Raw genomic sequence first — 13,123 nt, forward strand, 5'->3', positions numbered from 1 at the left:
ATCTTGGAGACGGCGTGAAGCTGGAAGGTGTGAAAACATTTTGCTACCTCGGAGACATGCTGAATGGAGAAGGTGGATCAGACTCGGCAACGGTTGCTCGAGTGAGATGTGAATGGAAGAAGTTTCGGGAACTGAGTGGCGTGCTGATGAGGAGGAGAGTGTCGCTGAAGCTGAAGGGAAAGGTGTATGCTGCATGTGTGAGAAGTGTTATGATTTATGGGAGCGAGACATGGGTAATGAACGTAGAGCAGCAACGAAGGCTGGAAAGGGTGGAAATGTGAATGGTTCGATGGATGTGCGGAGTATCGTTGAGAGAGAGGAAGACAAATGATGAATTGCGAAAGATGATGGTAATATTGCCTGTGATTGATGCTGTGAAGAGGAACAGGCTGAGATGGTTTGGTCATGCGTTGAGAAAGGATGAAAGTGACTGGTTGAGAAGAGTGATGGAAATTGATGTAGAAGGAAGTAGAGGACGGGGAAGACCGAGAAAGACTTGGCTAAAGATGGTGGAAGAAGAAATGCGGGCAAGGGGGTTAACAAGGAGAGATGCAGAAAATAGGGCAAAATGGAGAAGATTGTCATGGGGACCGCAAGGCTAACCCCCGCTCTAGCAGGGAAAATGGCCTTAAAATGCTTAAAATGCATGTTGTGTTGTTGTATACAGTCACGTGAAAAAGTAAGTACACCCCATGCAAAGTTTTGACTTTTTCAACATATTTCAACATACAGCTATTTGATCTTAATTTCAACAATATTGACAGATAACGGTGATATAATATAACAAATATCATGAAACATTTACATTTTATAGTCCATTGTATAATTTAAATAAACATAAATGCAAATTTCGCATTTGGAAAAAGTAAGTACACCCCTACATTTATCACTACTTCAAATACCTAAAATTAGAATCAGATGCACCAGCCCAGGTGCAAATGATTAGAACATCGTTAGAGCGGATCTTGGAGGAACCTGTCTTATTTAAACCTCAGACATTTAGTTTGGTTTGCTCTTTGTTGTTAAAGTGCGCAGCGTCACCATGCCTAGATCAAAAGAGCTCTCTGAGGCCTTCAGAAAGAAGGTTATATCTGCCTACGAGTCTGGGAAGGGATTTAAAAAGATCTCCAAACAATTTGAAATCAATTATTCGACTCTCCGGAAGATCATCTACAAGTGGAGAAGATTCCAAACAACTGCCAACTTGTTCAGGCCAGGCCGCTCCATGAAGTTCAGCCCGAGAACAGACCACAAGATGCTGAAAGAAGTCTCTAAGAACCCCAGAATGTCATCACGGGACCTACAGGTAGCTCTTGCCACTGTTGATGTCAAAGTGCACGAGTCCACCATTAGAAAGACGCTGCACAAATTTGATCTACACGGGAGGTTTGCCAGGAGAAAACCTTTGCTGTCCAGAAAGAACATCAGGGCAAGACTAAAGTTTGCCAATGAACACCGAGGCAAAGACCAGCACTTCTGGAACAACGTGCTCTGGACAGATGAGTCAAAAGTAGATCTATTTGGCCACAGTACCAGAAGACATGTTTGGCGAAAACCAAAGACAGCATTTGACCACAAGAACCTGATACCAACTGTAAAGCATGGTGGTGGAAATATTATGGTTTGGGGCAGCTTTGCTGCATCAAGGCCTGGGCAGCTCACCATCATATAATCCACGATGAATTCTTCATTGTATGAGAGGGTGCTTGAGGATAATGTGAGGCCATCTGGCAGAGAGTTGAAGCTCAACCGAAGGTGGACCTTGCAACATGACAATGACCCAAAACATACCAGTAAATCCACCAAGGAATGGCTGAAAAGAAAGAAATGGAGGGTTCTGGAATGGCCAAGTCAAAGCCCGGATCTAAATCCCATCGAGATGTTGTGGGGGGATTTGAAACGAGCTGTGCATGCAAGAAACCCCTCAAACATCGCACAGCTGAAAGAATTCTGCATGGAGGAGTGGGCAAAAATTTCTCCCAGTCGATGTCAGAGACTGGTAGACAGTTATAAGAAACGCCTACTTGAGGTTGTTTCTGCCAAAGGGGGCAATACCACCTATTAGAGCCAAGGGTATCTCATATCTGAGTATGAGATATCATCATGATATCTCAAAAAGTTGTGGACAGGTTATGACAAAAGTTGGTGGGTGAGTTGGTTAGGTGCCAAGAACAAGCCGATTATGTTTTCGTTTGGGTCCGAATCCAAATCTGGCTAATATCAGTGGGATACAAAAAAGTATTTGTTCAGCCTGGCGGAGGTTTGCGCTCTGCCGAGTCACGTTCTAGTTTCTCAATGCAGAACCATACCAGCACAATAGAGTTCTGCACCATCGTTAGCCAAAAAGAAAAGTGACATGAAGTTGCAGTGAAAATGTGATTTCAGTCCAGTATGTAAACGACAATTAAATTGATATATTAAGCTAATAAGGTGTTGATTCTGTTCCTACATGCATACAGGATAAGCATGATGCACCAAATGTAATCCTCATGTTTTGTGTCCTCCTCAATGGAAGCCAAAAGTTTATTAGGAAATCCAAAACAAGTAGTGGGTTCACACATCTCTTAACGAGGTTCTTTAATTGAGGTTCATTTCAAAAAACACCAAACATGCAAGGTTATTCTAGTTATTCAAACATCAAGTACATTTCTTGGTTATTTAAATCCAATGTAAACAGCAATGTATGACAAAACCTGCTCATTCATCCCCACGAATTCAGTAAGAGTTGCTGAGCGGCGGAATTGCATCATGTTTGCGACTTTTCATGCAAACTAATCTTCCAAACGGGACAGTAAGCTTACACCACCACCAAGCATAGGAAGTTGGCCATTATTGCAAAATTCCATGTTTCTTTATGCGCACATGTTTGTGTCCCCACAGTAAGGGCGTTGGACTGAGACGACTTCAATAATTCCCTGCGTGTGAGGATGCCTCCACTGTCTCATCTCTCCTTTCGATCAGCAGATTGTCAGCATAAGCCACTGTAAGCCAGACATTGACAAAGCACTCATGAGGTGATATAGTCAGGTTCACTATGTTAACAAATATAATTTCTTTCAAAATTTTGGGATTAGCAAACCTGTACATTTTTGGAATCTTCAGAGCATGGAGAATCTGAAAATCAATGTTGGCATTTGCACAGACACCTGCATGGCCGCCATTTTGGATTTTGAAAATGGCCACCATAAAATACATATTTTGCGCGATCTCGGCTTCTAGTCAACCTAGAGACTTAATTAAATATGGTAATCCTATGTTTTCTGGGTCAAGGAATCCCATAAAGGCCTCAAAATAGTGCTCAGGATTATAGAAAAGCAACAAAAAAAGGTAATTGAAAACCATTGTCTTTATATTTGTGATATAACTATTACATAATACATGATATTGCAAGTCCTTTGAAGTTATAGGAAGTTATAGGTAGTATCAGATTGAACTATAAGTCCTATACACAGGATCTACGAGGTCTATACCGTTCAGTAATATGCTTTTACAGATCTTCATCACTGTCCTGAGTGTCATTTTCGCAAAGGTGTTTACGCAAATGTAAACATTAATTTTTGGATTCCTCATGCTCTGAATATTCCAAAAATGTATAGTTTTGCTAATCTACCAAAATTTTGAACGAAAAAACATAGTGAACCTGACTAATACATTCGCAAAGTGATTAGATCCATGATGGTATGTGGTCTTTATTATATGTATTTTATGGCCTGAGGAACAAGGGAGTCGGGATGGGCACTGCCATTGAGGGAATTGGGAATAATGTGGAAGGAAAAAAGGTTGACCATGGTTGAGATGGGTGGATTGAGAGAAGAGGGATATCAGTAAGGTGAAGGTGGGTGGAGAGTGGAGATAGTTGGCTGAGGACACAGGAGAGTGGAGGAGTATCCTGGTCAAGGCAAGTTTGGTGCCATTGGACCTCACTCCTTATAAAGGAAAGAGGAGGAGCACAACAAAGACCAACAAGCACTCCATTTGAAACCGTTGAGGAACGGCTGGCTTGACAAGCGCTAGCTAGCTGCTTGGTAACTGAACACATCCCGGTTTCCTCCCTTTCAGTTTAGTCTTTGGGGTTAACCAGCATTGGTGACTGTTTCAAAAGGTAATCAATAATCATACGTGTTTGTGGTTTATAATATTTTGTGTTGCCCCACAAAACTCCACGACAAGCTATGGAGTACACATGTTAACACAACATTTGTTCAAGGAGGAAAAACCCCTTAGGGGAGGAGGGATATTATTACTTATTAGTATTAATATTGTTTTCTAGTAACATAAACATAATGGTATCATCATTAGTGTTGTTATTATTTTTGTTTTTAGAAGCGGCCTTGGAAAAACGCCAAGATAAGCTATTTTAACATGGTTATACACCTTAACACGGATTTTGTCCGAGGCAGACAACCCCCTTGGGTAGGGGAGCAAATGAAGTTACTACAAACTCCATCACGTCATCTTTAGTCCTTCTATCAAATTTGATTGAGATTGGATAAGTAACGACCGAATGTATCGAGGTCAGACAGACAGACTCCAAATTGTGTATCACTCGTTCTAAGTGATAATGTATAAAGGAAGGAAATGGGGAGGAAAAAGAGGAAAGAGAGTTGTGAAGAAAGGGTAGCAAAGAGATATCAAGTTAGAAAAAATTATCAGTCGAGTGGGTGGAGGAGGGGACGAGAAATTAATGGAAGGTTGGTATGTACTATGTGTATGGTCCCAAAGCTCAATGGAGATTTGGGCTTGACCTAGCACAAGCAAGAGATTACTTGTTGGCTTTGGCAAGGATTCTTCATCCGATACATCTCCCCCATCTGTAGTAATTAGCTTTGTAAGTTAGTGTGAGTATGGGTTTTTAATAAATTCCATTCTTTCAAATTCTGTGGATTTTTGTGGAAATTTCCACAAGGAGCTGGGACGTACCAATGCTCATATAACATGGAATATCGCTGTACAAGAATGGCAATTACCTGCTGCAAGTTTAAGGTGATGGACCCTGTTTTGTCTTTGTTGTCCAATGTCTGAAAGATCCCTGTAGATTTCACAACACAGGAAACGCACAACGATGAATGTGACAGCAGGTAGATATTTTAAACAACAAAACAAGCAAACATTAAAAAAGAGGAAAGTGTGGAGGGAAGGGTAGGTAGTAAAATATCACAAGCAGCACATGTATATAGGCCCCAAGCACAATCCTTGGAAAGATAAATCCTATTTCTGCATGAGTAACACAAGTGCAGTAGGTATGACTCACGAAACATCATTTCGAGGCGAAGAAGGCCGACAATAAAGTCATCCAGGTCCACCTGGAGCTTATCGTCAGCGTAACGAGATATGATGAGGTCAAGAATGCGGTTATTTAGCTGGAACCCTGCACACAATAAAACATCATGGGCTGCGGCCTAGTCTCTGAGGCTTTTGTCTTGGAGGCCATCCTTTCATCATCGACTTGCACCTTACAAATATACATTTCACAGCCAACCAATATAATCTTATGTGGATCAAAATTCTATTGACCGACCCATGCCTTATCCATACCTGCCCCCCCCCCCCCCCCAAACCACCTGTTTCTCCCACTCGTTTCCCATCTTCCAGCCTTCACTCCCTTGGTTAATGTGTCATACATATAGCCTAGTTGAGGATCACTCACTCTGTGTGATCAAATGTCAGACCTGTGCCTTTATCCAAGTGACTAAAAACAACTATGCAAGTCCAAATCCATAGTTCCATAACGAGAGATGATAATTTTTCCAACAAGGAAACAGCATACCTTTGAGTTGGATGCGTCTTCTGATTCCTTAATAAACTTTTCCCCTTCGCTTTATCTTACCCTTTGGTTTAAAAAAAAGAAAGTTTTAAAAATCAAAGAGTCTGATGGCAATAATGTTAGCGAATGCAAATTGCACTGGGATTAAATGCTGAATTTGCTCCACGAGTTGCATCATTACTAACGCGTGGCTTTGCCACTGATTCATTGCCCCAGAATATTCGGGAAAATATTGTACACCGCTCCTTTCCTATGTCATCTCCAGACGCTGCATGACGTCATTGCTGGGCTCCAAAGGGGGCCTGGCAATGACGCACACTGAAAGGGAGTACTCAGTTTTCACTCCGGTTGTTTGTTTGTTTGTTGTACACCGCTCCTTTCCTATGCCATCTCCAGACGCTGCATGACGTCATTGCTGGGCACCAAAGGGGGCCTGGCAATGACGCACACTGAAAGGGAGTACTCAGTTTTCACTCCGGTTGTTTGTTTGTTGTACACCGCTCCTTTCCTATGCCATCTCCAGACGCTGCATGACGTTATTTCTGGGCACCAAAGGGGGCCTGGCAATGACGCACACTGAAAGGGAGTACTCAGTTTTCACTCGGGTTGTTTGTTTGTTTGACCGGGCGATATCTCAGCCATCCTTTGAGCTAGGAAGCTGAAATTTCAGCACAATAGTGAGCATGTGATTTGGCAAAAAGGTATTTTTGGTTTTTTGATGAATCAATTAATTGATTGATTACTTAATTATTATCGATTAATTAAGTACTTATTTATTTCCTTTCTCTTGGCATTTCTCTGGGCACCTTTTGAGCTAGGAAGCTCATATTTGGACATGACAATGACCAAGTGATTTGGCTGTAAAGGCTATTTTTGATTTATTGATTAATCAATTAATGTTTTTTTCCCCTGATTAATGACTTATTTAATTAATTTTCAAAAGGTTACAGCTTCGGATGAAGCATTGGTGGTTTAGGTATGCTATTAGCCAATTGATTAAGAAAATATTTTATGACAATTGTTTATTGATTTTTATTATGCAATTAAGCAATCAATTATTGTACACCTCTCCCACCCAATACAGTCTCTATGAACGATGGAAGGCAATGCCGCACTGGAGGATATTTGTTTAGTTGGAATGGGGGGCGGTGCACTTTGAATGTATCTGTACCTGTTTGGAATTTATCCAGGGTGCCGGTACCTACCGGTACCTGGCTCCTCTTTGCACTAATAGTAATAGAAAGCTAGAGCTGCGAGCAGTGCTGTTGGTTTCCAAGCAATCCAAATGTGCCACTCACATGAAGCCCCATTCTTATGTTTTCTGGGAAAATAGAGCCCAAATCTATCTCAGCAGGAAAAATACATTTGGTTTGTTACTTTTTTGCCCCTTTCGGCATCAGCTGGCCAAACTGCATCAATAAAGCTACTTCTTTTGCCAAATTTCAGAGTTTTGTGATTATGTAACATAGTCTATCAATAGTTGCATAACTTCCATAGAACTCACAATTCAATACCGCGTACGGGTGCTTAAGCTGTCTCCCAAATTTCATGGCGATCAGTTTAGTTCTCGAGAAGACGATTGTTTTATGTTTGGGACAAAATCTAAGATAGCCACCAATCAGAACAAAATTTAAAAAACTTTTTTTTTAACGTTCGTATCAAGTTCCAAGTGTGTGCTATAAACAAGCACAGATTGGCATAGCCAGTTGTAATAGTTTTTTTTTCAAAGGTCGGCGGAGCTAGAATAATAATCCCAACAAGAACAATAAATAGGTTTCCCACCTGTCGGCTTGAAACCTTAATAAGAGTAATATCTGTTGTGAAGTCCTCACCGGCATCTGCAGTGGCATTTCGGAGTTCCATGGCGTCAATCGTCCCACTTTTATCCGCATCATGTTTTTTGTAGATTGCCTTTGGAGAGATCATATAATCAAACGCTCTTAATAAAACCACATTTTTCATTGATGTATCTGCATTTGTTTAATCCCATTTCCAATCCCTGCTTTATTTTATTAATTATACAATTATCAAAGACTATTTCACTCTTCAACAAATCACTTTGCAAACCATCACAATACGAGTGTGGTTTTTTTCATTCTACACTAATCCCCGGTTAATGGAGGAGTTTGGATATGTTGGTGGTCAAAATGATATGCAACTTTTTTATGGAACTACAATATTTTTTTATTGGTCGATTTTGTTTGTTCTTGTCAAATAATACACAGGGTTAGTTACATTTTTGTTTATTACAGTGAAAAAATGCTTCAACAAGCAATGGAAGAACATCACATGTATAAAAATGATTAATTTTGTGAAAGCAATGTCCATTAGTATTGTGCATGTTTCAAGCACTCAACTAACATCTGGTTTTCCATAAAGTGTGTAAAAGTGTAACTTTAATAAGAACTAATATTGTGGATAGAGAGCACAGAACCACCAATCAACAAGAAGAAAAATACATAAAATGTCATAGCCCCCGCGGTTTTAGTAATTTTTCTGTATGGAGTTAAAGGCCGTCAGTCGGCCATCTTTGGTCAGATGACAAAACACAATCTTCTGCATATGTATACTCTCATATATTATCTTTGTGTCAAGTTTGAACAAAATTTGACCATGCATGTCGAGAAAAGGTTGGAGACACGTTTAAGTAACAAAATTGCCGCCAGTCAGCCATATTGGATCTGATCTAAAAAAAATAAATGAGGTGTGTATGTCAGCCATCATTCCTTATGTGTGCAAAGTTTGAACAAGATCGGTGAATACATGTCCGAGAAATGGTGGAGGACGTGGTCAATATCGGGTTTTTTACAACTAAAATGGCCGCCAGGCTATCAGTCGGCCATCTTTGATCAGATCGCAAAATAAAGCAAGGTGCACATGTATGCCATCATGTACACTGTGTTTGTGTCAGGTTTGAACAAAATCGGACCATGCATGTTCAATAAATGGTTGGGGACATGTTTAAGTAACAAAATTGCCACCAGTCAGCCATGTTGGATTTGATCTCGAAAGAAAATGACATGCAGCATATATAAGCCATCATTCATTATCTGTGTGCCGTGTTTGAACAACCATCGGTGAATGCATGTTCGAGAAATGGTTGAGGACGTGTTCAACAATGGGGTTTTTTTACAACTAAAATGGCCGCCAGTCGGCCATCTTTGATCGCATCGCAAAACAAAATTATGTACATATGTATATCATCATGTATTGTCCGTTTTGCCAAGTATGATCAAAATTGGTCCATACATCTCAGAGATATGGTTGGGGATGCACGCACGGACGGATGAGACCCAATCCATAAGCCCCCATTTCGGACTAAGTCCAACGGGGGCTAATAAAAACAGATGAAATTGCAAATGGAAGACCAGTGGTGTGTCCTATATTGGCCACTAAGCAGAGGTCATACTTACCACCCATTGCCTGATCTTATCCCATAAGAACTTGAACTCTCCATAGCCGAGCGTTCGTGACGCGTCGCACTGTTTATGAAGGTTCAGGTAAATCTCATGACTGTGTGCGTATGAGCATCTCTGAACTAATGTGCGCTCTTGATATCCACGCATAAAGCAACAAGGTTTTGTTGCCATAAGAAGACAACATCATAATGGGTCAGCATGAAAAGTGATATTAAGCATTTGATGTAGTTTTACTTTTTGTCTTGAATGAATACTCATATTACCAATTGTTATAATGGCAAGGTAGCCTGGGCCGTAGAGGTATGCGGAATTGTCTTAGAGCTATCTAACCCGGGTTTGAATTCTAACTTAGCTATAAACTCTCACCCTGGTGTTTCAACGACCCTCCATCGGAAGGACGTTAAGCCGGAGAACCCTCTGCCAGAACTGGTTAATGATGGAGGTTAAATATTCCACAATGTCTTTTGCGTAGAGTGGGTGCGTTATTGGCACTACCCTAAACAAATTACTAATTCCTGAAAATGTCAGTCGAACTTCAAGCCCTACCAGCCAGCTCGAGAAAAGCATGCGCGAAAACATTTTTGAGCGAAACCCAGAAGAAGATGGGAATAATGAGTTCCATTAAAGAAGTAGAAGAGTCGTGATTCAGGAAAAACAAATTTAAACCATTTATTTTCTAGTTTTAAAAAACATTCACAAATTTGGTGCCTGCTCTTCTGTACTCTTCACGAGGTTGTACCAAAGGTGTGGGAGGCTCATGAGATCTGATGGGTAATCTCATCATCCAGAGACAATAATTGTGAGAGGGTACTGCCCAAATACTGGCACTTTCCCACCACTTTCAGTCTGTCTCTGCACACCGAAAACATAGGTGGTGTCAGAGGAAGGCTGTCAGGAAAAGGTTGACAAATGATCTTTGTTTGTTGTATGCCGAGGGTAAGTCCCCAAGCTTACACTGTCAGTCATCCTGTGCATGATCTGTTGCAGTCGAGCCTCACTGTCTGCAACCAGAGCAGCATAATCGGCAGACTGCAGGTCCTTGAGCAACAAACTGAGTGACTCATGGGAGCAACGAGCATCAAACTGCTTCGCATTGATCCTAAACTGCAATGCAACACCTACTGAAGAAAGCTTCAGATAAGTCCTGTGTCATTACCCTCGTGAATAACAGGTTGAATAGATTATTGGGCAATGACACAACCCTGATGCAGCCCATTCCTGATTGTGAAATTCTGAGACGTATCGCTTCTGTTTCTCATTAGCCCGTTTATTCCCTCATGCAGACATTTAATGGTGTTGACGGGTTTCCTAGGTAAACCGTATCGATGCAAGAAACGCCAGAGGACTTGTCTATTCACTGTATCTTAAGCTTTATTCAAGTCAATAGATGTCATTTAGAGGGGTCTGTTCTACTCCTTGCTTTTTCTGGAGTTGTCTCATAGCAAAACTCATGTCCATGTTTGACCTGTTCTTTCTGAAGCCACATTGACTCTCCAAGAGATTGTATCTACGAGGGGAGCCTGAAGATGGTCTAACAGCACCACTTCACATCTCTTCCAAATCTCTGCTGGTACTCCATCCATGCCTGTGGCTTTGCTGTTCTTTCGCTGTTTCAGCGCTCCTTCCAACTCTTCCACAAGTGGGAATGGGCTTGGTCATCATTGCTATCCATGTTGAATCTCGTGGAGTGTAAAGTGAGCTAGGTTGGAGCTCTGGTTGAGATGTTGGTGGATATAGGCATGCCGTGTATTTAAGATAGCATATTTTCCTGTTGCCATACTATTGTATTCTGACCGTACAGGCTGACGACGGCTGTTTCGCTTATTGTCACTGCTGATGTTCATCTGATGCAAGGCTGCATAAAGAACTTTTTTGATCATTGCGCTCAGCCTAGAGTTGTATCTTCTCTGCCTTGCTCACCCACCATGAGTTCTGCATTTGTCTGTGTTTCGTTCTGATCTGGTTCTTCAGCATCTTTTACTGAGCTTGGGGACCACTGCTATCACTGCCCAGGATCTTCATCGGCAACTCAACCCGCCTCCTCAGCACTTGCTCTAACTTCCTATTATTACTATCGAACCTGCAATCCTTCTGATTGGCCTTACAGTACCCCAGAATTTCTCTTGAGACTTCCATAAAAGTATCCCTCAAGGTCTGCCATTCCTGGTCCAGCGATTCCTCAATGTTTGTAGTACATCTTCCCAAGTGTTCTTGCAGACTGGTCAACATCCCCAGCATATCCATGTCATCGAGGCAATCAGTGTTAAATTTATTGGTGGGGAGGTTTGGCCTGCTTTGTAAGTTGAATGTGCATTAGGCTGAAGATGAGGTGTTGGTCTGAGCAGCAGTCCACAGTTAGGGAGACAGAATCTTGTGTCCCTTACCTGGCCTCAGCACTACTTTTCAGTATGATGTGGTCAATCATATGCCACATGATTTTGGATTGTGGATGCTGCCAAGTCCATTTATTGCAGAGCTTGTGCTTAAAATTGGTATTGGTGATGGTGAGGTTGTGTTGGGTATAAAATCATGGAAGAAGCCTTCCATTGTCACTTGTCTTCCCAGTCCCAAGATCACCTATGCTGCCTTGCCAAATCTCAGATTCCCACCCCACCCATGCATTAAAATCACACAATATGATTAGGAAGTGTCCAGGTGGTATCTCCCCTAAGGACGAAGGTGTAGTTAAGGTCCTCATAAAATGAGGTCTTGGTTTCCCCTGGGGTTGATAGACTAGGTGCACACACGCTCACAACACCAGCAAACTGCTGTCTCCTAGGGCGATGCAGACAGTGATAATTATTGGGCTGATTGCCTTCCAAGAGTGCATAGACTTTCTTAACTGAGTCTTGATAACAATGGTTACCTCATGGATTTGATAGTCTCTTAATGGATGGCAAGAGTAGAGATAGCAATATCAACCCTTTCTCTAATTCACCCATATCAGCCTTACAGCAGTTGGAAGGCGTGGGGGATCTATATGTAGAATTTGTTAAGAATAGAATGGATTGTGTGCTCGAGTAGGTTAGATTTACACTTGTACTGAGGACACATCAGAGTGTGTGTAATATGTGCAATGAGGAGGCAGTGGGTGTCCACTATAGAGCTGTATAGGGTAAGAACCAATTGTGTAAAACCTCCTGTCTACAGGTGAGGCCAGGTGGAGGACTTGAGGTGAGTGCAAATGGGCATACAAAGTTCTGCTTGCACGGCAGTCCGGTGAGTCCTTAAAGAGGGCTTTGCATGCATGTTGTAAAAAAGTACCACAGAAAAACCCTGTGTGGGCGGGACAATGAGGTACCACCCGGGATGGTGAGTGCCCAAATTACGTGACCAGCGTGCAAACCTCCCCACCAGGTAATTATCACTGTCTAAATGACGTGTTGGAATACGGGTCCTAAAAGCTGCATCTGCACATGCGCGCTCACTCTCTTCTCGTAGTTTTTGGCCTGTGAACTCCCTAGGTCTTGAACTCCCTGCCTGGTACTCTGCTCTCCAGTGCATGGGACACTCAGGCTGACATATATATATATACATATAGTGTATATATATATATGTGTACTAGAAAAACTACCTGTCCCCAGTGATGTGCAAAGCAAGCAAAAGTGCCCATCCCCAGTGACGAGGAAAGCTTGAATTAATGTATAAATTTAAATTATTTCATGGATTGTTAAAGGGTTAATTGTGTTGCACGCTTGGTTTCACTCAGAGCCAAAGGTTTGAGCTACTTATACCACCCACCGCAAAATGGTGGTGCAACAACGGGTGGCGGAGGTTGGATTTGTCCAAAAAATAAGGCAAAATATAGCTATTTTAAATTGTATTGCAGGGGAATGTGGGCAAAGGATACGTCAAGGAGTGCAACCATGCTGCGACAGGAGAACTGAGAAAAATTGCACTTTATGTTGGCATCTGCAGAAAAGAAGGAAGGAAAGTTAAG

The 13,123-nt window shown here is 41.7% G+C and overlaps 1 protein-coding gene across 2 annotated transcripts in view; it reads right to left on the reverse strand.

Moving 5' to 3' along the window:
- Positions 1–2,548: 2,548 nt before the first annotated feature.
- Positions 2,549–13,123, reverse strand: part of LOC137426742 (calpain-9-like) — a 147,029-nt gene continuing 136,454 nt past the window's right edge. For both annotated transcript variants that reach the window (XM_068115568.2, XM_068115569.2), the window contains exons 16-21: positions 13,034–13,095; positions 9,178–9,246; positions 7,597–7,675; positions 5,252–5,368; positions 4,968–5,029; positions 2,549–2,981 (exon numbers count right to left, since the gene is read on the reverse strand). In XM_068115568.2, coding sequence (XP_067971669.2) covers positions 2,958–2,981; positions 4,968–5,029; positions 5,252–5,368; positions 7,597–7,675; positions 9,178–9,246; positions 13,034–13,095 — 413 coding nt within the window. In that variant the 3' untranslated portion in view covers positions 2,549–2,957. The remainder of the gene's footprint in view (positions 2,982–4,967; positions 5,030–5,251; positions 5,369–7,596; positions 7,676–9,177; positions 9,247–13,033; positions 13,096–13,123) is intronic.

The sequence above is a fragment of the Myxine glutinosa genome, chromosome 5 (assembly GCF_964187855.1).
Source record: "Myxine glutinosa chromosome 5, kmMyxGlut1.1, whole genome shotgun sequence".
Lineage (NCBI taxonomy): Eukaryota > Metazoa > Chordata > Myxini > Myxiniformes > Myxinidae > Myxine > Myxine glutinosa.